This window comes from Ochotona curzoniae, unplaced genomic scaffold (assembly GCF_017591425.1).
Source record: "Ochotona curzoniae isolate NIBS_2020 unplaced genomic scaffold, NIBS_Ocur_1.0 contig_1, whole genome shotgun sequence".
In the NCBI taxonomy this organism is placed as follows: Eukaryota; Metazoa; Chordata; class Mammalia; order Lagomorpha; family Ochotonidae; genus Ochotona; species Ochotona curzoniae.
The window spans coordinates 3,082,256-3,108,151 of record NW_024464918.1 but is presented as its reverse complement, the minus strand read 5'-3'; the positions used below and the strand labels follow the sequence as shown (position 1 = coordinate 3,108,151).

The window sequence follows — 25,896 nt, the reverse complement described above, 5'->3', positions numbered from 1 at the left end:
GAGGTGTCTTCAGATTTTTGCCTGTTTGAAATTGGATTATACTCTTTTTGCTCTTGACTGGTAAGAATTCTTTTGCATATTCTGGAGACTTGATCAGCATGTCTTTTGCAGAAATAGTATTCCACTTATTTTTTAAAAAAAATTTCTTAATAGTGTTCTGTGATGCAAAGAGGTATGCATTTTGTTGATTTTCTTGTTTTTCATGCTTTTAGTGTCATAGCCAAGAAACTGTTGGCTACTCAAAGATTACAAGAGTTACACTAGCGTTTTCCTGTTAGTGTTCTATAACTTAAGCTTTTGTTAAGATTTTGATTTATTTTCTAAATATTTGAAGGAATGAGAGAGGGAATTCACTTACTTTTTTGCATATCATACTTGTTGAAAAGATTTTATCATGAAGTGTTCTTGGCATCTTTATTCTCAGTTCTTGTTCATTATATGTCTGCTTTTGATTTGTTTTGAGCATTTTTCTCTTAGAAAATTCTTTGTTTTTGACAGCGTGAAAACTTATAGTTCTCTTTGTTTCTCATGTCATAGAAATCTGCTTCTCACACTTGAATCCAGTCTGAAAGTTTCCAACTTTTTTAAAAAAAACATCCCACAGTCTGTTTCAGCTCACTTGCTCTGGTGATGCCCTGGCCCTTTTCTCCCTCTCAGACAACACTGGGGTGAAAGTTAAAAGTCATCTTCAATGCTGTGTTCACTTTTCATAGTCAAAAACGGCCTGAACTTCGGGGCCCACCTCTATTATTAACTACCACTAATCCCCAGATTTTCAGGAGCTTTCTCATTCATCTCTCCAGTCAGGTTTGTTATTTGTACTTCAGTTAGTTTAGTCCTATTTATCTATGATTTTGACTTCCTTCTGGCTTAGGAATTATTTATGGAACTGTTTGTTCATGGCTTTTCTATTTTCAGCTTTGTTTTACACATCCTTGACTTTTCAGTTACAGTAGAGAATTCAGGCTCTAAGTTTGTCTTTAATGTTTACCTCATCTTGGTAAGTGGCCTTAAGACCATACAAATCCTAGTTTGACCAACTACTAGTTAGGTAATAGGGAATAAGTTAGTCAACCCACGCAAGCTTCAGTAGTTTAACTTGTCAGTAAGGGCTGGGATAAGTGTCACTGCACAGTAGATTAGCAAATGCTGGTTTTCCCACATTGGCATGCTGATTGGAGTCCTGTCTGTCCTGCTTTGGATCCAGCTCCCTACTATTGTAAAGCAGAGGGGGATGCCACACATGGGGATACTGGATGGAGCTCTTGAGATAGGCTTGACCTAGACCTAGCTGTTGGAGGCATTTGGGGTATCATTCAGTGGATGAAAGATCTCTGTCTTTTCACCATCTTTAAAAAAATGAGTGGATGCTAATGTTCCCCTACCTTGTAAGTGGCTGACAGAATTAAAATATATGTAGTGCCACAGAGAAGATTTAATGATTTTGATCATTATTATGCTTCTGTTTCATGTGCTTGAAGTCACACGTCCCGTAACTTTACCATGCTTGAAGGCGTGGGTCCTTTTTGGAATACCATGCTTTCTGTGTAGCTTTTTGGCCTTTTATGTCTTTCAACTGGTTCTTAGTGCTTTCTCTTTTGAAATTCTGTGGTACTTTGTGATTTTTTATTATTATTATTATTTGTTTTATATACAAGCAGAGCATTGGTTTCTCACATGGATGACAAGGGTCTGAATACTTCGGTCATCCCCTTTGCTGTAGGAAGCAGAGCAGCCAGGACTCTAACCAGTGCTCAAATGGGATACATTGCAGCCAGTGGCTTAACTTATTGTGCTATAATGTTGATCCCCACAAAATGTTATAAATTGTTAATTTAGGTTATATGAATTGGATTTTCATAACTGTGGTGAGATGTATGTTGAATTTTCATTGTAAATATTATTTCTGTTCATTGTAGATTTTTTTTTTTTTTTAGTATAGAGTAAAGAAACAATGTAGACTAATGAATAGCCACTGTTTAAACTCCAATCTCTCTCTGTGTTAAGATTTATTCATTTACTTGAAAGGCAGAGTTGCAGAAAGAGGAATCTTTCCCAAATAGCTGCCAACAGCCAGGGCTTGTCTGGTTGGGGCCGAAGCCATGATCCTGGAATTTCTTCCAGGTTTCCCACATGGGTGGTGTAGGCACACCAAGTAACCTTCCTCGATACATTAGCAGGGAGCTGGATCAGAAGCGGAGCAGGTGGAACCTGAATCGGTGCCCATACGGGATGCAGGTGCTACACACAGTACCTTTAACTACCATACTACAGCGCAAGCCCCGTTTTCTGTGTTTTTTAAAAGAATATTAACTATAGGGGCTGGTACCTTGATATAAAGAATAAGGTCACTAAATCTCACATGCTGCTGCTGCACTTCTGATCCTGCGCCTTGCTAATGTGTCAGACAGCGACAAAGGATGGCCTAAGTGCTTAAGGCCCTGCGCCTGTGGGAGACCCGGAAGAAGCGCCTGGCTTTGGACTGGCCTATCACTGGCTGTTGTTTTCTGAGTAGATGCTAAAGGAACAAGTATTTTTTAAGGGAGTCAAACAACAGATGGAACACATCTCTTTGCCCCTCTCTCTTTCTGTATAACTATGTAATTTTCAAATAATGAGTAAATCTTTAAAAATATTGATTATGTTCATTTATTTGTAATTTTACCTTTTTTTCTCCTTCAAATTTGGTCTTAAGACATAACATTTTGGTTTCCATGTAAATATGTAATAATCAATTTTAGGCTGCACATCATCTACATAATAAAATGCTTATTGTTGACTATTTGAGCTGTTTGCAGTGTTTTACTCTGAGGCAGTTGAACAAGTCAATGGCAAAACTTTGTGGTGAATTTCTGTTACAGCTGTCGTTGACAATACCTGGGATGGTTAGTGAAGTCTGTGTTGTTACCATATTTCTGAATCATTCTGAGGCTGTGAGGGTTGTTGTGTTACATCCCATTTTTCTCTGCTACTTGATTATCCCCCTCCCCCAATAGAATACATACTTTATTCCTTTTTGGAAAGAAGTATTACTAGATTAATGGGAAGAACTATTTTTGTTTTTTTTTTTATTTTTTTTTTTTTGATTTATTTTTTATTATTTTTTTCATTGGAAAGGCGGATATACAGAGAGGAGAGACAGAGAGGAAGATCTTCCGTCCGATGATTCACTCCCCAAGTGAGCGCAACGGGCCGATACTATGCCAATCCGAAGCCAGGAGCCTCTTCCGGGTCTCCCACGCGGGTGCAGGGCCCCAAAGCTTTGGGCCGTCCTCGACTGCTTTCCCAGGCCACAGGCAGGGAGCTGGAAGGGAAGCGGGGCTGCCGGGATTAGAACCGGCGCCCATATGGGATCCCGGGCGTGCTAGGCGAGGACCTCCAACCACTTGCGCCACCGCGCCAGGCCCAGGAAGAACTATTTTTAAACCTTTTGATGTGTAGTGCCAGTTTCCTTCAATTATTTTGCTTTCACCAGCACTAAATGAGGGTAGTTTTTAAAATGCCGGATAGAAAACAAATGCAAATTTAAAAAACGAAAACATTGAAATATACCAAGTTTGAACTAGTTTTATGCTTACCAGTGTAACTCAGTTATTTCCTGTAACTCAGATGTGCTCCTGCTGAGATGATTTTTCAAACTGTGAAACAGGTGACCTGATGAAGACTGCTGCCGGAGAGTTTGCAGATGACCCCTGCTCCTCTGTGAAGCGAGGCAACATGGTTCGAGCAGCTCGAGCTTTGCTCTCTGCTGTTACCCGGCTGCTGATTTTGGCTGACATGGCAGATGTCTACAAATTACTTGTTCAGCTCAAAGTTGTGAGTACAGGCCTGTGTCTGTAATTTGTTCTGTCACAGTGAGGCTGCTGCTAGCCAAACTTAGTTCAGCAACATTCTGTAGGATTTAGTTGGGTTTTCAATTTGGTTTATCTAAAATGCATTGGGGATGTTTTTGTTAAATTTCTACTGAACGCCTTTGTTCCACATGCTCAAAGTACTGGCCCTGCTCAAAATATTAGTGCTAAGGAAGAATCTGTAGTAAATGTATTCTTCTAACTGATTACAGGAGATAATTAATGCAGTTCCAACACTGAGAAACTAAGAATACATGGAGCTGTCTACTTTAAAGAGAAGCCAACATAATAATGTCCCCCCCCTTTTTTTTTGGTTAAAATTTATTTTTATTGGAAAGTCAGATTTATACAGAGGAGAGACAGAAGAATCTTTGCTTGTTTGCTCCCCAAGTAAGTACCACAATGGCACAGAGCTGAACTGATCTGAACCAGGAACCAGGAACTTGTGGGTTTCACTCATGGGTGCAGGGTCCCAGGGCTTTGGGCTGTCCTCAACTCTTTTCCCAGGCCACAAACAGGGAGCTGGATGGGAATTGGAGCTGCTGGGACATAAATTTGCACCCATATGTTATGCTGGCGCATGCAAGGCGAGGATTTCAGCCGCTAAGCCACTGCACTGTACCACCTTTCCCCTTGAATAAAACTCCTGTCTGATAGCTACTCTTGTTTCAGATCTAAACAAAATTACAGTTTACATTTGGGTTGTTTTCTGAGTAGATGCTAAAAGGAACAAGTATTTTTTACGGATTAATTTATTTTTATTCGAAAGGCAGATTTATAGAGAGAACATCTTCCATCCATAGCTTCACTCTGCAACAGCCAGAGCTGAGCTGAGCTGACCAAGGCTAGGAGTCAGGGACCTCTTCTGGGTTTCCCATGTTGGGTGTAGGTACCCAAGGCTTTGGACCATCCTCCATTGTTTTCCAGGCCATAAGCAGGGAGCTGGTTAGGAAGTAGAGCGGTTGGTACTCCAGCTGAAGTCCATATGGAATGTTGGTGGAGGGTTAGCATATAACCTATTGAACCATCTATTTAAAGTATCTTTACACATGATTTGTTCAGAATTTTTTTTTGGGGGTGGGTGTTGTTTTATAGGTGGAAGATGGTATCTTGAAAGTACGGAATGCTGGAAATGAACAAGACTTAGGAATACAGTACAAAGCCTTGAAACCAGAAGTGGATAAGCTGAACATCATGGCAGCCAAAAGACAGCAGGTACAATCCATCATATCATGATTTCAGAATGTATTTTTAAGTTGTTGGTTTTATTTCCTAGTGGGAAAAGCCCTGCTAATGTAGTTAACATTAAAACATATAAACTTTTTATTTATTGTTATTTTTTCTTTTTAATTGAAAGTCAGATAAACAGAGAGAAGAGACAGAGAGGAAGATCTTCCATCTGATGATTCACTCCCCAAGTGAGCGCAACAGCTAGTGCTATGCCAATCCGAAGACAGCATTCAGGAACTTCTTCTAGGTCTTCCACACAGGTGCAGAGTCCCAGGGCTTTGGGCCGTCCTTGACTGTTTTCTCAGGCTACAATCAGGGAGCTGGATGGGAAGTGGAGCTGCTGGGATTAGAACCGGTGTGCATATGGGACCCTGGGCATTCAAGGTGAGGACTTTAGCTGCTAGGCCACCACTCTGGGCCAAAACATATAAACTTAAAAAGCACCATCCTGCCGGAGTTCAGATCCAGCTGAGTTCGGAGCTTGTGAAGGGTGCGTGGAATCAGCGATAAAGACAAGACATGGACACTGTCACTTCGTGCGCTCTTGCAACAGCTCAAGAAGCTGTCCTTTTTATTTACTCACACACCTCACAAACTTCTGTACCAACAACTGATTATTCTAGTTTTGCTTCAAGACTAATGGGGCATGTGCAGACATTTGGTCATTCTGTCTGCACTTCAGGGCTAAGCAGGTGCCCCTAAAGATAATTCTGCAAAATACTGTATTCATATTCTTCAAAGCAAGCCACTATTCATTCTTTAGTAGCCTTGGAGTAATAGCCAGGCGACAACACATGCGACTACCTGCTAATCAGTAATACATTCCTACCACATTTCTCTATATCTACAGTTTACCCATTATTCAGTGGAAAAAATAGGTTTCAAGAGAAGAAAGATAAAAATCCAACACAAAAGTTTCAAATGTTAAATCCCCCTACAACTATAGGCTCTACAACCCCATAAACAAACAAGAATTGAAAGCATATTTCTTTAATAAAAACATCCTTAATTCCTCTAGCTAAAAATTATGAAAGTGGCTAAAACAGTTACATTTTCTGTACTCCAAAGAAATTGCAAAGACAGGCTAGCGTTTGAGATAACAGTAACTATATTTGTTGTCATAGCAGTTTCAGCTCTTACTCCCATCACTTGCAATAATAACATTTAGGATATTTATCAAGCCCTTTCCCAGAAGGTATGCTACATGTCTGGGCCAGATTTCAGGGCAATAGGTAGGCTCACAATAAGGTGTACAGAAACGGCATGGGTTTAATTGTGCTCCTGTATGTAAACTGACAAAGGCCCACTCACCAAGACATTATCAGTGACATTAACTCTCAAGCTCACGTCGGTTGCAAAAACTATCTCACGGGGCAAACAACAATGCCTCAATAGATTACAGCATTCTTAGCGGGGTGCTTGAATGTCCATGCAAACGGCAGGAGGGGTTGGAGACTGCATCAAGGTGGTCAGAGAGACATCCACTGGGCCCTGCCAAACAGAGAAGCTGTTCTCTTCACACCTTCGTGTCATCAACACCTACTGAACGGACCGCAGCACCATCCCAGTGTTATACTGTTAATAAAGCTATGATTAAGCTGTGTTCACTTTATCTTCCTGTTTTAATTCTCATGAGAATGTTAAATAGCTTGACAATTTGTTATAAAGATGGTATCTGGAAAATGTTTAGGCCTTTGGTATGTGCATTCAGGGATTCACCCGAGTTAGTGCTGATTTTTTTTTTTTTTTAAACTGAGGCTGGTTAAAGTACGTTGGAAATTTATCTCTAAATCTACCATATCAGTGATGTATCCTTTTACTCTGCTGGCTCCATGTTTTCTCACTTTTATGTGTCATATTAATCGTTACTAGTAGTCTGTGTTATGTGACACGTGGCTCCAGTATACTTACTTTTCCAAGCTCTGATAGCCCTTTCATGTTTTGCTGTTGAGGCGCTTTGGCGCCCTTCCTGTGCCCAGCCTCTCGTGTGTCTCAGGTGTTAGTATGCCAGGGGAGTGCTTTCATTGCCCTCCAGCTGCTTGCAACTTCCTCAGTCCTGATGAAATATGTGTTGTTAATTCTTGTTGCACAAAAGATTTATTTGAAAGAGTGACAGGGAACAGAGAGATCTTCCAATTCCTTGTTCATTCCCCAAATACCCACAACAAACAGGCCTGGGCCAGGCCTCATCCAGGACTCATATATCCCATTTTCCCTTCCTTATGGGTGGCAAGAACCTAAGTAGTTTGGTTAATATCTGTTATGTGTCGGGAGCATCACTTGGACTCTGGATAGGAAGTGTGGAGTAGCTGAGGTTGGAACTACTTAGATTTAGGATGTGTACATCCCAGGTGCTAACTTTTTAAAAAAGATTTTATTTGAAAGGTAGATTTTCAGAGACATATTTACATACATCTTGTCTGAATGACCAGAGAAGAGCCAATCCAAAGATTCAAAATCAGGAGCTGGGAGCTTGTCTGTGTGGGTGCTGGGAGGCACCCAAACACTTGAACCACCCTCTGCTGCTTTTCCAGTCCAAACCAGGGAGCTGGATCGAAAGTAGAGCATCTAGGACGTGAACTGGTGCTTACATGGGGTGCCATGCTTGCAGGTGGAGGATTAGTGTGCCACACCACCATGTTGGCCTCACAAGTGATGATTTTAACTGTCACTGTGCCAGATGCCTATGCTTTTATCCTTGTTTTAAATCAAGCCTTGAAAACCTGAATTGTTGTTAGACGATATCTGTATCTTTCCATTTTAGTTCACAGAAAATCTAGCTTTATTTTTTCACTAATAACGGCATGCCCCAGGTTAGGTTAAGTGACTTCAACATTGTCAAATTTAAGGACTGTACAATATCAAGGATCCAGGTTCTTGACATTTTTTTAGCACTGCCATCTTTCGTTGACTGGCACTGGGGGCTGCAAAAACTCATTTACACACGTCAGTATGTCTGATGAGGAAGTAAAGGACTGTTTCTTCCATATGTCTCTTCATAAACAAACAGTCTAGAAATTTCCAACAGACTGTCCCATGTCTGTGTCGTGCAATTTCTGTATCATTGGCAGAAAGTGGAGTTATCATGACAGAGAATAATCATGATCTGCCTTCTGCTCCTGGGCTAAGGCAGCCTTCCAAGGCCAAGAATACCCAGCAAGATCTCTGCTGGCAGGGGGAATCCGGTATAGGGTGGGATTTGGGTAAATAACCCACTGTGACTGCTGAAGGGCTTCTTTGTTCTGGGGGAGTAAATATCTAAAATATGAAGCCTCAACTGTGGCTACTGCTCAGTCATTTGGTTATATGTGTGTTTGTATAAATGGGTCGCAGGGTTGAGAGAATTAAAGACAGTGACGTACGTGTAGTATTTGATACAGTGTCAGGAGGCCCTCCGTGGTGGGCATTCGGTGAATAGTAATATACTACCCATATTTCAAGTCATAAGATGTGATCAGACTAATTTTTTATGTAAGAAATTCAGGCTTTCTAATTCTGATTCTTACTATTATAAATGACAATTTCACTTGATTAGGTGTACTGTCTGAATTTGCTTAGCTTGGGCTCAGTGTGTTTTCATCATTTATTATTGGCTTAGTCTCTATTACATGAATTGTAAACCTCCCTCTATCCCCATTTGGACTGACTTACCATGAGAAGAAATTGTTTAATAGAATGGTAATTATTTAAGTGTGGCAGTCTGGCCAAATTATAGTCATGTGTTGGTTTTTTTATTTTTACATGGTTGATTAGGGTCGAGCTAGAGGAAAGTGGGTGAGACCATTGTTCCCACATTCTCTTTTTCCTTCCTGTATGTGGGGGAAGAGGGAGATAGGGTAGAAGTCATGCATGGCCTCCTGGTAGATACACAGAGAGGAGGAGAGACAGAGACATAGATGTTTTGTCTGCTGGTTCACTCCCCAAGTGGCTGCAACAGCCAGAACTGAGCTGATCCAAAGTCAGGATCCAGGAGCTTCTTCCGGATCTCCCATATGGGTGCAGGATCCCAAGGTGCGTGCAGGCTCCCAAGGCTTTGAACTGTTCCTCTGCTTTCCCAGGCCACAGGCAGGGAGCTGAAAGGGAGTAGTGGAGCAGCCAGGATTAGAACTGGTATCCATATGTGCCGGACCCTTCTTCATGTTTTCTTATTGGTGCTCTGAATCTGCTTGAGTCATAAACCAAATAGGGAAGTTGGGAAATCATAAAGGTTCAAGAAGACCTAGGGATTTTAATTCTATAATTAAATCTCTACTTTGGCTAGCAGCTTACTTTGAGTAGTAGTGTAGATTGCTTCTCATCATTCTGTCTTGAGTTAGAATGCTTTTGATTGATTATTACACAACAGTGATGCCCTGTCATAGTGCTCATTTTCCTGTCTTAACAAGATTTACTTTCTTCCAAGGAAGAAACAATTCTAGAGATAAAGTAAAGCATTCTAGTAGGGTAAATGATGATATTTAGTTTTTATTTTCATTATAGGTTAAAGTAAATTCCCCATACTTACCTAGTAGAAGTCTGTAAGGTACACATTGTGGTGAGGGCAAGACATTCCTAAACTGCTTCATGGAAAATGTGCAGCAGCCATGTAAGCATAACAGTGAGCAATAGCAACTTGTTTTGAGTCCTAGAAATATCAGTTGTCTAAATCCATAGGGACTGTTTTTGAATGTTTAGCCTAATACAGCCCTTGGAAAAATTGAAAATTTTCCCATTGAGCAAAGGCAGTGCATAGAAAAATCAGTTGTTGAATTGTAATTCTGACATCTGTTAAATTTTTTGTGATTGTGAGTGTCTTTAGTAACCTTTCTGAAGTGGTGATAATCCAGGTTAAAGAAACGTGGAGGGAATGCTAAAGCTGATTGCAAAAGCATTTTCAAAACAGAGGACAATTGTAAATGCTTAAAGACAAATGCTTTCTTAGATGACTCCTGAGGTTGTTTGTGGTCCTGGCAAAATAGTTAGTAAATGCCAGAAATAGTTTGCATACCAGCTTGTTGGAGCTTAATAGATTGCCTAAACTCCTTGTCATGGTTTGAGTGTTGGAATGATCACTTATTGTCTAAACCCACAGGGTCCTGTTTCTGATTATTTAGTGTATTTAATGTAATGTACTGTGCTATCGGGTGTTTTGAGTTCTGCGATTTATTATTCACAAATTCAAATTCTATATGAGATATGTCATAGCCTACAAGGGCTGAGTAAGGATGCAAATCTAAAATGCGTACTGAGATCAGGGTTTGGGAAAAGGAAGCCAAAGGAAGTTTTGTATCTTTCTAATGCTTAATTAGGAACTCATTTAGGAAGATGAGCTGTTAAATAGCTAAGTCAGAATTTAATTGAAAAATTGACTTTGGCCTTTCTGAGTTAGTCAATTTTCTCTTACTGTTTACACATGTAATACTAATTTTTAAAGTATTTAAATCTGTACTCTAGTATTCAGTTGGTAACATTAATATTGCAATTCTATAATTTCATGTTAAGTACAATGCACATACATCTCGTGGTCAGTTATTAATATTCTTAGATCTGATCCAAAATTCTTATTTGAATATTTTTAAAAACTTAATTTTTTTTTGGAAAAGGCAGAGTTCTGTAGAGAAGGACAGTCAAAAACAAAAATTGTTCATCCACGAATTCACTCCCCAAATGGCTGCATCTCCCAGAGCTGAGCCGATTTCCAGCCAGGAGCTTCTTCTGGGCCTCTTAGACAAATGCAAGGTCCCAAGGCTTTGGGCCATCCTCTTCTGCTCTCTCAGTCCATAAGCAGGGAGCTGGATGGGAAATGGAACAGCTGGGATAGAAGTAGATTACCTAATTGAGCCAACACTGAAGCTCCAAGATTTTACAGTCTTAAAAGTTATATTAAAATTTACTTGCCAGCCCAGTGTGGTAGTCTAGCGGTTTAAGTTCTTGCTTTGCATGTGCCAGGATCCCATATGGGTGCTCGTTTGTATATTGGCTGCTCCACTTCCCATCCAGCTCCCTGCTTTTGTCCTGGGAAAGCAATCGAGGACGGCCCAAAGGCTTGGGACCCTGTACCCACATGGAAGACCCCAAGGAAGCTCCTGGCTTCAGTTCAGCTAAGATCTGGCTGTTGTAGCCACTTGGGGAATGAACCAGTGGACCCAAGATCTTTCTCTGTCTCTCCTCTCTGTAAATAAGTCTTTCCATTAAAAAAAAAAAATTCTTCAAACAGTTTACTTGAGGAAGACAAGAGAAAAGGAGTGAGTGAGCAAGCACAAGTAGAGCTAGTAAGTGCTACTCCATTCTCTAGTTTATTTCCCAGATGTTTGCAGTGAGCCTGCAGAGAGCTGAGAACTCAGTTGTGCTTTCCCACATGTCTGTAGAACTCCAGCTGCCTGAGCCATCACAGCTGCCTCCCAGGGCACACATTGGCATGAACCTGGAGTCAGAAGCCACTCTGGTACCTCATGCCACTCCCCAGCTAAATGTTTGCTGCTGCTGTATTTGTCATTTACCATATCTAATAGTAGATGTTAACAATAGGACTGATGCTAAGAACATCGTATCCCTTTACTTGTGCATTATAATTAGGAGTTAAGACCACATTTATTAGATTTTTCTAATTATGAATTGCAGTCTGTGGAGCACGTGAGTTTGAATTTTATGGCTTAATATCCTGTGAAGTCGTTGATTTGGCTGTGTATTAAAGTGTGGCTTGTGTCTTAAGGTGGTCTTCAGAGAGTGGGAGTAGCTTGGCACACCCGCATTATCTATGTACGCCTGTGCTGTCCTGTCCTCATTTCACAGAAGTCTTGTTGTGACCTGTGTAACTGAAAGTTAAATACATCCTCCTCATAACATCTTAACTCTCTTTAAATGTAGATCTGAGTAATCTTTCAGTGTTGATTAAGGATAGGTACACTATAATTAAGGTTTTCTGCATTATCTTTTTTTATTAGTAATGTACTATGTGCTTTACATGCATTATCTCATGTAATCCTCAAAACTGTACTAAGAGGTACAATTTTTATCCCTGTGTTATAGGAATTGGTAAGTACCAAGAGTGAAACCAAGGGCACAGTACTTAAGGAAAATGTAGAGTAGGAGATTTCAAGGCCTGTTGATTCTTCAGCTCCAGATTTTACCTTGCTAGGCTGTATTTCTTTGCTGTTATTAACTCTTAAGTCAAATTGTCAGTGTAAAACAAAAGTATTTGATTAGTATAAACTCACTTGCCAAGCATGTACTGGCAAACCTGAGTAATGTGCGAACACTTTCTTTTTACTTTTGTAGGAACTGAAAGACGTGGGTCATCGGGATCAGATGGCTGCTGCTAGAGGAATCCTGCAGAAAAATGTTCCAATCCTGTATACTGCATCCCAAGCATGCCTGCAGCACCCAGATGTTGCAGCATATAAGGCCAACAGGGACCTCATCTACAAGCAGCTGCAGCAGGCAGTCTCTGGCATTTCCAATGCAGCCCAGGCCACAACATCTGATGATGCCTCTCAGCACCCTGGTGGCAGTGGGGGTGGTGAGCTGGCCTACGCACTCAATAACTTTGATGTAAGTTGTGCTTGGTAGAGGACTTGAGGTTTTGCACTAATGCTTAGAAGATAGTCGATTCCTTGAGGAAATGTGGTCAGACATTTGATGAACGCTCAGTTTCCACTCAGATTTGTGATCTTGAGTAAAAAGAAATTGTTAGGACCCATCAGTCTACTTGATTTGAACTTGGCCTGAAGCATCTGTCTTTCTTTTTTCCCCCTTCAAGTATGGGTTAAATTTCTGGGTTCTTTTTATGCAGCATGTGTTTCCTGTGAAGTCATTTTTTATTGAAGTGGTGTCATTAATTTCAGCTCAGGTTTTAACCTTCTGGCACATGTCAAGCTGCAGGAGATACTGACGGGGGTGCTCAGAGCCTCTGTGCTCGTTCTTCCCCCTCTGGGGCAGCACCACTTATTTATTATTTACTTACTTATTTCTAAAGATTTATTTATTTCTATTGGAAAGTCAGATATATATATAGAGGAAGATCTTCCATACGATGAGTCATTCCCCAGGTGAACGCAGCAGCCGGAGCCGCGCAATAGAAGCTGTTCCTGGTCTCCCACGTGGATGCGGGTCCCAAGGCTTTGGACCATCCTCCATGCTCTCCCAGGCCACACGCAGGGAGCTGGATGGGAAGTGGGACTGCCAGGATTAAAGCTGGCGCATTCAAGGCAAGGATTCAGCCACTAGGCCACTGCGCTGGGCCCAGCACCATTTATTTTGATCAAGCACAATATAAATAATGAAGCACAAGAAGTATGGTCTTTTTGGGGGAGGGCAATCTTTGCATAGTTAATTAGGGCATAAAGATTCAAGGGCTACAGGAAAGTGGGTAAGACCATTATTTCCACATTATTTTTTCTGTATCTGGGGCAAAGGGGGAGACAAGGGGAAAAGCCCCCACCTGCCTCCCACCCATCCCAGGTCCCCAATGTGGGGCATGCTCCAGGTCCCCAATGTGGGGCATGTGGCTGGGGTAGTTGATTGATTTGTTCTGTCCTCTGTTGTGGTGCCAGGTATCCTCTGCAGGTGCCAATACATCGCTGTATCCTCCATGTGCACCTGGCTATGCTCTCCACTTCTCTCTGAACCTCTGAGGAGGCTCAGCTATACACTTGCACTCCATGGCAGACCATGGAACCTGCACTTCTCTTTATGGTTAGGGTTCTGAGTCCAGCTAGAACTGCGGTCTTAATCTTGCTTGTGTGTCTATGGATACCTACAAATACTAGAAGTACTAAAAATACAAATACTAAAAATAATGGACCAAATTAATAAGGGAAAAACAGGCTTAGGTTTTAAACATTTTCTTAGCGTAATGCCATGTGAGTAGCTTTCGTGAGTGATGCCTTATTGCTGTGCTGTGTGTATATTGTTTTGCTTACCCTATCTTTTATACTCTGTTTATTCTGCTCTGGTGGGTTGGTTTTGTATTTTTAATTTCTATCCACAAAGCTTTGTGGCTTCCAGTAGATGGCAGTAGCTTAAGATTTTTTTTTTGAAGTTTGATTTTTTAAAAAAAAACTGAAGTTTTTAATAAATTAAAGTAAGACAATGTTATGTTTCAGTTGTCCAGCGTTCTTTATAAGTAGGGATGCTTTAAAGAAGAAGTAAAATGGATTGCATTTTGTTTTTCATGTTTTTCCTATCTTCTCTTCCCTCTTGTCTTCCTTTATCCCCTACTCCTCCTGGTTTATCTCTGGGGGCTGGTGTTGCAGCAAGTTAAACCACTGCTTGCTGTGTCAGCGTTCCATATAGGTGCTAGGTTGAGTCCTGGCTGCTCCGTTTCTATCCGGTTTCCTGCTAATGTGCCTGAGAAAGCAGCAGAAGATGGCCTACGTGCTTGGCCCCTTGCCACCCATTTAGGAGGCCTGGAAGAAGCTGCTGGCTTTGGCCTTGCCTAGTCCTGCAGTTGTTGGAAATGAACCAGCTCTTTTTTTTTTTTTTTAAAGATTTATTTTTATTATTATTTTTTATTGGAAAGGCGAATATACAGAGAGGAAGATCATCCATCCAATGATTCACTCCCCAAGTGAGCGCAACGGCTGATACTATGCCGATCCGAAGCCAGGAGCCTCTTCCGGGTCTCCCACGCGGGTGAAGGGTCCCAAAGCCTTGGGCCGTCCTCGACTGCTTTCCCGGGCCACAGGCAGGGAGCTGGAAGGGAAGCGGGGCTGCCGGGATAGAACCGGCGCCCATATGGGATCCCGGGCGTGCAAGGCGAGGACCTTAACCACTTGCGCCACTGCGCCGGGCCCAAACCAGCTCTTTTAAAAGAGCTCTGTTTGGGAGGGAAAAAAAAAACAAAGCTTACTTATTTGAATAGTCTGTATATAGAGAGAGGCAGACAAATCTGATATGCACGCTAGTTCATTCCCCAATAGTTGAGCCAGGCTAAAGCCAAGAACCAGCAATGTATTCTATCTCCCGAGTGAGTGGTGGGTTTGCTTGAGCTGTTGTCTGCTTCTTCATGGGTGCATTAACAGGAAGTTAGATTGGAAGCACAGTACCCAGGATTCAAACTGACACTCTGTTGTGTATGTTTCTCAAGTACAACTTAATCCCTTTGTGATACAATGCCTGCTGTAGTCTTCACCCTTCTTTTCTTTGTTTACCCTTTCTTTTGGCTTTGGTTAATAGTGCAAGGCTGATTTAGGGCTTTTTGTGTAGAATGAAGACAGTGTTAAACCTGGAGCCTTACCCATTGAATAACTTTGTGATAATCTGTTAAACTGCAACTGATAGCCTGGAGACAGTCATTTGTCTCCTCCTCAAGTTTGACATTGGTAGGAAGATCTTTATGGGCAGGAACTTCCTTTTGCTTTCCTGTGTGGGTGGCAGGAACTCCCAGGAACATTAGCAGAAAGCTGGTTCAGAACTAGAGCAGCAGACTGGCCCCAGCATGCTAGTATGGTATGCCAGCAGCAGCTTAACATGACACCACAGTGTCATTCCCGGCCAACACCGACTTTTTAAAGATTATTTATTTGGATGGCATGGAGAGATCATGTGTGGGAGAGAAAGAGAATGAACTTCCATTTGCTGTTTTACTCCCCAGCTGGTCACAGTAGCCAGATCTGGGGCAGGGCAAAAACTAGGATCCAGGAACCCTATTTCAGTTTTCTGTGCAGATGGCAGTGTCCATGTACTTGGTGTATTTTTTGTCTCAATGGAAGGCTGTTACCAGGAGGCTGGATCAGTAACAGAATATCCAGGACTCAAAACCAGGTACTTCAGGTGGTAACTCAGCAACTACATCCAAGTGCCTACCCTTTCTTAGACTTTGAGGACAATCGTCATCGTCAGTGTTATGGTTTTACTTTGTGGCAAAATAATTCTGTTATTGTCATGTAGCAGTTTCGTATTTTGCATGTAAGAAAGAGAGAGAGAAGACTTAAATTTTCTTGGAATGTTCCTTTAGTGAGTTGCTAATACTATGTTGGCTGATCTCAAGTTACTTAGGGTAGGTTTTATGGAGCTGGTAACATTTCTGCTTCTCTTGGTGGTGTCATACCTTACTCAGCATCTTTGGTTAGTATTGCTTCTACTTTTTTTGAGTAAAGTGCTGTACGATAGACCAGTTGATCTGGGATGACCCACCATCTTCAAGAAGCCTAACTTCATTTCAAGTGTTTGGTTTTTTTGTGTTAAATCTTGATATTTCTTTTTCTTTGTGGGTTTTAAAGGTTTATTTTATTTTTATTGATTAAGTCAGATATACCCAAGAGGAGGAGAGAGGGAGGGAGAGGGAGAGGAAGAGAGAGAAGAAATTCTTCCATCCATTAATTTAGTCTCCAAGTGACTGCAGTGGCTGGAGCTGAGCCAATCCAAAGCCAGGAGCCAGGAGCCTCTTCTGGGTCTCCCATGCAGGTACAGGATACCAAGGCTTTGGGCTGTCTTCACCTGCCTTCCCAGGCCACAAGCAGGAAGCTGGATGGGAAGCGGGGCTGCCAGGATTAGAATTGGCGCCAGTATAAGATCATGTTAGGCTACTGCACCGGGCTCAAGTCTTGACATTTCTAATCAACATTTTGTGTGCCTTCTTGAAAGCAGAAGGAACAGTGATGAACACAAACACTTTGTAATGCTTCGTTTGCAGAAACAAATTATCGTGGATCCCCTGAGTTTCAGCGAGGAGCGCTTTAGGCCTTCCTTGGAGGAGCGCCTGGAAAGCATCATCAGTGGGGCCGCCCTGATGGCCGACTCGTCCTGCACCCGTGATGACCGACGTGAACGAATCGTGGCAGAATGTAACGCTGTCCGCCAGGCCCTCCAAGACCTGCTGTCAGAGTACATGGGCAATGTGAGTTTCTCCTCCCTGAAATAAGACATTTGTGTCTAGGGAATTACATGACACGGACCTGAGTGTTTAACTTAGTGTCAAGTGTGTCCTTGCCTCCTTAGCTTTTTTGGCTGGATCCTGTTTTTGAAGAAATGGCTAAACAGCTTTCTAAATTGCCCCTTTCTCTAACATTTTATTTTGAGAAACTTTAAACTCAAACCATACACTAACATTTAGTTCTTGTCCAGACAGTGTAGATACACTTGTCTCATAGATATATCTGCATTTTTTTTGTGTATAAATATTTCTGTGTGTGTTTATGTGAAGCGTACTTTTTTCTCTGAAACATTTGGAAACGAGGTACAGACATGATAATTTGCATTGAGATATTTCAGCTTATATCTTCTAAGGATGATGACCTTTATACCAGTAAAATTTCATCACCACGAATAGGTGGCTAAGCATCTGTTTTATGGCAAATGCTTGTACCATTTGTAATCTGTGAAGTTTTAAACAACTCACACAGTATTTCAAGAATAGGCAACTGGCACCTAAAGCTCTAAGGGGAACTGTTCCTAATGCTTTGGCAGTTGTGTGTATGTTATTTGAAAAACATATGAAGAAAGAGTGGAAAGAACTTGGATTGCATGGTTCACCTCTCAGATTGCCACGATGACCAGGGTGAAGTTACACTGGAGAAGCCAGTTGGTTCATCTGGTCTCCCACATGGGTATTAGGCACCCAAACCAATGGGCCATTTTCTGCTGTTCCACTTCCATTCCCTGAGGTGGCACCAATAGGGGATGCAGGCGTTGCACTTGATGGCTTTATTATGTCACTGATGTTGTGGTGCTTAAAAAAATATAATTTGAGAGGCAGAGAGTGGGCAAATGCACATTCCTGTCTACTGATTGACTCACTAAATATAGGCCTGGTCCTGGTCAAAGTTGGGGGTTAGAACTGAATTCCTGCTCCACTGCTGGAGCAGTTGGAATTCTGAACCAGTTAGCAAACCCCATACACTGGTATGAGATGTGGGCACTTTAATTATAGACTACAGTTTCTATTTATTTTAAGATTTTAAAAAATATTTATTATTATTGGAAAGTCAGATTTACAGAAAGAGACACAGTAAGAAAGATCACTTGTTCACATCTTTGTTTTTTACTTACATGTGAACAGATAATATTGAGTCAAGATGGGATTTCCATGGTGAAGATGAATGCCTTACTTTATATTGCTTGTGCCATATTGTGAAATTAGTGAAGCATGTTGAATTTTTTAATGCTTATGCTGTGTTTTGGTTGTGGGTAGCTTACCTCAAACAAGTAATATAGGTTTAGTTAAATCATATGGGAAAAAGTTGGTAAGTCAGTAGATATATTATGACTCATTTAAAAATCTGTAAGCTTGAGCATTGGAAAATATTTTTTCTGTTGATGAGTGGTTCACAATATTGGTGTTTAAAATTAAAGCAAAGGACCAATAGAATGTTCGCAGTTCATTCATCTGTTGTAAAGGGGCAGAAATGTAGTGTGATGATGTCTGGTGGAGCTAAGATTGAAAGCTACTTTGGAAATATCATTTCCAAGATGTGATGAAGGGGTTTGGCTTCTTGTCCTCCTGCCACTATGGCAGAGCACTGGGGTTCTTTTCCTCCTGCCACTATGGCAGGGGTTAAGGGTCCTTTCTAACCCCAAGATGTGATAAATCTGTTCTGCTTGTCCCTGGTAGAGCTGTCTAGTTAAGAATAAGAACTCCTTGGAGTCATGGAGTTTGTCAGGCTCTTTGATCAACATCCTTGGTTATCGGTCTGATTTCTTTATGGAGAAGAGATGAGGAAACTTTTTTTTGTTTTGTTTTCTAACAAGGGAATATGAATATATATATAACTTAATTTTTGGACCTGAAAAGTGTAGCATATGTTAAAATATTGACTTGTGTTTGAAAGGCAGAATTAAAGAGGGAAAATGGGGGAAAGAGAGATCCACCTGCTGGATCAGACCCAGATGGCCACAGTTGCTGAAGCTAGACCTGTGTAAAGCTTCTTCTGGGTGTTGTGAATACAGGGGTCCCTAGTCTTTGAGTATCCTCTGCTCTTTTCCCAGGCCGTTAGCAGGAAGCTGGATCAGAAGTGGATCAGTGGGCCAAGAGCAATAGCCTAGTGGCTAAATCCTCACTGTGAAACCACTGGGATCCCAGATGGGCACTGGTTCATTTCCCGGCTGCTTCACTTCCCATTCAGTTCCCTGCTTGTGGCCTGGGAAAGCAGTGGAGGACGGCCCAAAGTCTGGGGACCTTGCACCCGTGTGTGAGACTGGGAGGAACTTACTGGCTCCTGGCTTTGGGTCAGCTTACCTTTGCCCATTGTGGCCACTTAGGGAGTGGACCAGCAGACGTAAGATCTTTCTTTACTGTGTCTTTCTTACAGAAAACTCTGTAAATCTGACTTTCCAATATCCTTAAAATGAAACTTGAGCAGCTGGGACTCAAACTGGGATTTTGATGCTGCAGGCTGAGATTTAAGTTGTTGTGCCACAGCACTGATCCCCAAAATTAGCCTGCAGTAGATTTTTAAAATTTTAAGTCCCAAGTGATTGCCTTAACAGATCCAGATGAAGTGATTTTGACCACAGCACGGTATATGTCCTGTGGGTCACAAGTTCCCCACCTCTGTCCTTGGAGGGTAGTAGAGTATCATGCAAATAATGCTCCTTTCATGCCACAGTTGTTAGAAAGGTGGGTAATGTGCATTCATACCAAAGATATGGAGATTATAATAGGAATTTTTATTTGAAATGCAGTTACAGGTAGATACAAAATTGGAGACTATCAAGATAGTCCTCAGTTGATGGTTCATTTCCCAAAAATCTCTGATGATTAAGTCTGGTTCAGTTCAAAACTCGGATTCTGGAATTCCTGCTAGGTATCCCGTGTGTGTTAGGGCACCCCCCCCCCCAAACACTGGAAGGCTATCTTTCACTGTTTTTCCAGATGTGATAGATGGTAGCTGTATCAAAAATGGAATGATTGGAACTTGCTCATTGATGCCGATGGTAGTACTCTAGGTGATAGCTGAAACGGTGGTTGGTGGGAACTGAAATTCATGTACATTGTGGCATCCTTGAAGAATATTTTCTTGAGATTCAGAAATCTATTTTAGGAGCTCCTCTCATGGAATGTTTTTCCTAAAAGCAAAGTCATGTATTGGTGAGCAGGCTTGGACCTGTCAAGAAAGCATTGGAGTAAAGATAAAGAGTTAGAGCAATGGTGTGTAAGGAATGCTTAGAACTACAAAAGGCTTTGGAAGGAATATAAGCAACTGAACTTCGCAGAAACTTTTAGAACCTCTATTGACAATCAGAACTGCATTGTCACTCAATTTGTATTCAGTATGTGTTATGTACCAAGCTTTGTGTAGGTGCCTAGTAAGAGGCTGAATGAGGCGTAGGTCCCTTCTGGAATGTTCACAGGACATTCACAGAGTATTGTCATAGGTATAGCTAAACTACTGCAGGAATTACAAGGAGGATAAAGTTATTTCTTGTTGGTAAATTGAAACATTTCCTTAATACATTCTTTTGGTTAGCTCTGTTTAAATTTTGCTTTTTTAAAAAATTAGACCAGTAAGTATGTTACATAGAGGATTGAAACCAGCTGCAGTAGTTAATCCTTGTTCGCTTTGTGAAGTATTATATATATATATATAGAGAGAGAGAGAGAGTGGTAAAGTGCAGGGGGTTACATATATTTTCACTTTCAACTTCCTTTATTCTTTCTATTATTGACATTTTTATAAATATACAGTTATGTCACAATTTCTGAGTCATATTTTTTTCATCAGGAGTTGCTAGTGATTTTTGTTGCAGTTTTTAAGTCAATTTTATTTGCAGTTTTTTTTTTCCCCATGGTACAAATTTATACTTATAGGGGACCAGCCCTCTCCTTCCTCATCCTCTCTTCCTTCTGCCCTGTTTCATCCTCCTCCTATTTGTCCCAAGTTATTACAATGGCATAGTCATTCATTTTAACCTTTTACAAGATTATTTTTCTGGTAGATAAATGAATAAATATTACAGTATGACACAAGCCTGTCCCTACTCATGTTCTGAAGTATGGCATTATCCGAAGGCAGCAGCCTACATCGTTCCCTTGGTGCTTAGTTTCACACCTAATTGTATACTTTCTTGAGCAGTTATGTGTCTTTTATTCATGTTGTTTCTGCAACTAGATTTACACTTTCGGGAGGTAGGAAGTATTTAAAAATATTCTGTCTTGATCTTGTGTAATGCTAGATGAGGTACTTAATAAGTACTGGCTTAATGAACTCATGCTGACTTGGGAGAATGAATAATAACAGGAACAATTTTGGTTATTCATGCTGCTAAGAATACATTAGTCGGGAAAAAACCCCCGAAAGATCTCTGTCCTTATGGGGGTTAAACTTGAGAGATTCAGGAAGGAGCCTGTGAGTGGTTTGCCTTGACTTCCTGTAAATCTTTCAGTATCTAGATTCCATTTGTAGAAACTAAGAACTCTGAAATCAGCAGTTTCTTAAAGTGATACCTTAAAACAGAGTGAGAACCAAGTTCCATTTTTAAGGCTCCACGGGCCAAGAGATGAGCAGTCTTAATGTTCTTGCTCTTATTATGCTTTGCAGTGGAGGGTAGTCTCGAACCTATAGCTAATATACTACACATTTGCTCTTTCTTAACATTATGAAAGTGCCACCAGTATATGGCAGTGGAGGTTTCTTAGCCCTTCATGGATCCTTGTTGTCCCACAAATAACGTTCAGGTTTCCTTCAAGGCATTGTGACTGTGTCTTCTCTTTTAGCCTAAATTTGTTTACCTGCCAGGGTTCTTCAGAAGGAAGAACAGCTTCTGGATGGGTATTATAATCTTAAAATGTTTAAAAGTGAGTAGATTGAAATTTAAGTTATTACCATTTTATTTTATTTTTTCTTGATTAAAAATCAGGTGTTTATTAAATCATTGACCCACTACCACTATTCACATTAGGAATATATGTTTCTGGAGTTTTCCTTTTATATAGAATATTAAAAAATATTTTTTAACCTTTGTTTTTTCTGCATTTTCAGACAATCAGATGGATTAAAACAATTTACTGTCAGGTTAATGGGTTCCTTAAATGTGCAGCCGCACCGGGTACCAGTTGTGTGTGCTCTTTCCCTGCAGTTACGTGAATACCACTGAGAGCTTTAGGAGGACCATGTGCTTTACACAGCATTGTCTTGGTGCTCGTCCTGAGTGTGTTCCTGTCTCTTCTTTTTAGAGCCTTTTTCAGTGGCTTAACTGCTTGGAAGTTAGGATATTTATCTGCATACCTGTCTTTAATTCCTCCCTCCCCCAACATTTCTCTTCCAAAATCTGAAGTCTAAAAATGTTTAAGACAGTATCTAAACCACAAAGAACCCTCTGTCTTTGAAGTGGAATTCCATCTGGTTTGTTCGGAACAGTTTTGTTCAGCAAGTTGTGGTAATGTGTTAGCAGCTGGAGTTAGAGCCTGGGATTAATAAAATGCAAGCACGTACCGTGGGCTTCAGTAACCACTTCTGTGCTGTTCAGAATGGGTACTGCTAGCCGTGTCTATCTGTTGGGCACTTTGAATATGACAGGTTCACGTTGACAAATCACATGCATCTCTGCCTAGAAACCACAATCTATTTCAAAGCCTTCAAAGAACACAAAAAAGAATGTAAAATATTTGATAGAATTCTGAATATATTGGGAAAGTAAGACCTAATTTTTACTAATTGAGACTGTTTACATATTTTCTTAGTTACAATTACTGGAAAATTAGCCTATGTTCTTGGTTTATGTTCTTAGCATATATTGTACTTCTTTCTAGTGGCGCAAACAGCTAATTTGAATAGGTAAGAGCTTAGTATCCTTAGGAGGAGGCTGTTGTGGCATAGGGAGTGAAGCTGCTACCTGTAATGCTTGCATCATGTAAGCACTGGTTCTGATCTGAGCCGCTCTACCGCAGACCAGGCTCCCTGCTACTGAGACTGGGATAGTAGCAGAAGATGGCCTGTCTTGGAGTGCTGCTTCACATGTGTGAGACCTAGAGCAAGGTCTTGGCTTCAGCCTGGCCTTGCCTGGCTTAGCTTTGCTGTTGTAGCCATTTGAGGTGCTAATCAGCAGATGGAAGAACTGTGTGTCTTACTTTCTTTCAAATAAATGAATAGAATAAATCTTTTTTCTTTCTTTCTTTCAAAGTTTAGCAGTCATTTTTTCACTGAGTTACAGAATGGAGGATTGAGCCACACATAGTAGCTATGTTAGCTTGTACTTTGTTATATTTAAAGCTGTAGTTTTAGGCAGCAGAAACGGTACATCTCAGGAACCAAAAAGGATGATGCTGCTTAGAGATTAATTTTTTCTTTGTTCTAACTCAAAAACATTCGACATGGAGATTGTAGAGTACCGAAAGAATGCAGTAATGGCAGTTCTAAAAGATTCAACTGGACATATATTTGAGGACTTTGGTTATGTTACTATATCAGAAATAAAATTCTAATTGGATTTTGGTTATTTGACTTATGAATAGTATGCAGCTAATGTTCACTTTCAAAGATCTTTAGAAAATATATATTGTTATTATAGTGAAGGGAAGTACTCAATTTAGATGCTAATCCCTTCCAGGTTTGTAAAGATCTTTCTGAAACCGCTTTAGCATAGTCAGAGCTCCCCAGCCTGTGAAGGACTCTGTGAAAAGCCTGCTACTGCATTACAATTTGCCCTGCACTTTTTTCTTAAAAATCATTGGGATAGTTTTTTTTTTTCTTTTTTTTTAAATTATTGGGGTAGCTTAGTGTGTTTTCTTCCCTCCATCCCCATGGTAGCTCATTATACATTCCCTAAGCCCACCACTCACTTTTGTGTGTAGCATTCCATATTTGTATACTTGTATGTGTGCTTTTCTTACCTTTAAAACTGGTGTGTGGTAGATAAGATTAGCCGAACTTCTAGGCTATTGTGGCTTTCCTACAATGGGGACTTTTAAAAGACCATGGATTTTTATTTTTATTGTTCTTATAAAACAGCAGAGCATGTATAAACTATCAATATTAAGTCAATGGGAAAAATGGATCGGTGTCACTGACACTGGGGAGTAATAAAGAATCAGTAGAATTAGTGCCCTGGGAATGGCAACCCTTGACATGGGAGAAATAAAATAAAATTCTATGTGGTAGCAGCCTGTTTGCCTTGCTGGTGGGTAGCTCATTGATGATATTGTAAGAGGTCTTAGGAAATGTTGGTTCACCCCTCCCCCTTTTAGTTGGCTGCTTTGTAAAAAGTTTTCTGTTTAAGAAGCCAACACTGATTCATACTCTGTAGTGATAAGGAGGTTTTGGAGAGGTGTTTGGCCATCTTATTTTTATATTGTAAAATCTTAGATTGACAGCTTTCTTTTGGTGTGGATTTAGCATTTGATACATTTCCTCAGGCTCAAGAAAATGAGCTGCTAAGGTAGAGGCATAAAAAACTATTCCACTTAGCCTCTAGACTGTGACGCATTAAGAACTAATGACTGCCGAAGGAAATGTCAAACGTTGAGCTAGTCTACTTTGGCAGCTGAGAATCTGGTGAATCAACAGTTTTAGGTCTTCCAGGTCTCCCACACAGGTGTAGGGTCCCAAAGAATTGGGCCATCTGCTTCCCAGGATTTCCCAGGCCACAGGCAGGGAGCTGGATGGGAACTGCAGCTGCAGGGACCAGAACAGGTGTCCATATGGGATCCCTGCGCGTTGAAGACGAGGACTTTAGTCGCTAGGCCACGCCACCGGGCCCTGTAGTTGTTTTTTGAAGCACACTCCCCCCCCCCCCAATGGGTAGTGCTTATAGTTCCATGGCGTGGATTTTCAGTTTATGTCATTTTTTTCCCCTGCTCTTTGTGATATATTTGTGGGACCAGCCAGTTCAGGCCTGGTCAAGCAAGAATGTGCTCCAGGCTGCAAATCCATTACCTTTGAAACCAGGGGGCTGGGCTGAGCTGGGCTAGGCTTCCTTGTGTCCTGTTTTGTTCCCCTTTTCCCTCCTGACTTCTTTTTGTTCTGTTGATGAATTTATTTGCAAGTTAGCATGACTGAGACAGATACAGACATACACAGAGGAAAGGAAGGAGAATGAGAGAATCTTCATCTAATAGTTCATTCCCTAAATGGCTGGCTCCTGGAGCACCCAAATGAGTGGCCTGTGCCCAAGTATTTAGGCATTCTGTCCCTCTGCTTCCCAGGCACATTGACAGGAAGCTAGATCGGAAGTTGAGCAACTGGGACTTAGCAGTCAGTGATCCTGAAGCTTCATCACAGAAGTTTGTTCATTTCCATTGTAGAAGCAAGTGAGGGCCTGGCACGGTAACCTGGTGGCCTAAAGTCCTCGCCTTGTGTGCTGGGATTCCATATGGATGTTGGTTCGTATCCTGGCTGCTCCACTTCTCTTCCAGCTCCCTGCTTGTGGCTTGGAAAAGCAGTAGAGGATGGCCCAGATCTTTGGGACCCTGCACGTGTGTGTGGGAGACCCGGAGGAGGTTCCTGGCTTCTGGCTTTGGATAGGATTCTCTCTGGCAGTTACGGCTACTTTAGTAGTGAATCCAGTGGACAGAAGATTTTTTTCTCTCTCCTCTCTGTCAGTCTGACTTTCCAATAAAAATAAATAAATCTTAAAAAAAAAAAAAAAGCCAGGAAGAACTTTGCAAGCATAAAATGGTTCTTCCCTGCTCTATAGCTCTTCATAAATTGAGAGCTACAAACAAGAGGTCAGACTAACCCTGAGTATTTGTTTTCTGGATAGGATTATTTTCATTAATGTTAATTTGCTATAAGCTTTATTATTTTTGTCCACTGGTACTTGCTATAATAGGTGCTGAAATCCACATGCAAAGGAGTCTCTCAATTCTTGTTGCCTCAGTTGATGCACAGTGGTGCTGTGGTCCTTGTGGTGCTGGTATCCCATACAGGTACTGTTTGAGATTTTGACTGCTCCACTTTTG

At 41.1% G+C, this 25,896-nt stretch overlaps 1 protein-coding gene across 2 annotated transcripts in view; it reads left to right on the top strand.

Annotated features, from left to right (window-relative positions):
* CTNNA1 (catenin alpha 1) overlaps positions 1-25,896 on the top strand; it is a 141,634-nt gene that overhangs the window by 47,971 nt on the left and 67,767 nt on the right. For both annotated transcript variants that reach the window (XM_040977893.1, XM_040977982.1), the window contains exons 4-7: positions 3,650-3,816; positions 4,947-5,066; positions 12,339-12,611; positions 16,696-16,899. In XM_040977893.1, coding sequence (XP_040833827.1) covers positions 3,650-3,816; positions 4,947-5,066; positions 12,339-12,611; positions 16,696-16,899 — 764 coding nt within the window. The remainder of the gene's footprint in view (positions 1-3,649; positions 3,817-4,946; positions 5,067-12,338; positions 12,612-16,695; positions 16,900-25,896) is intronic.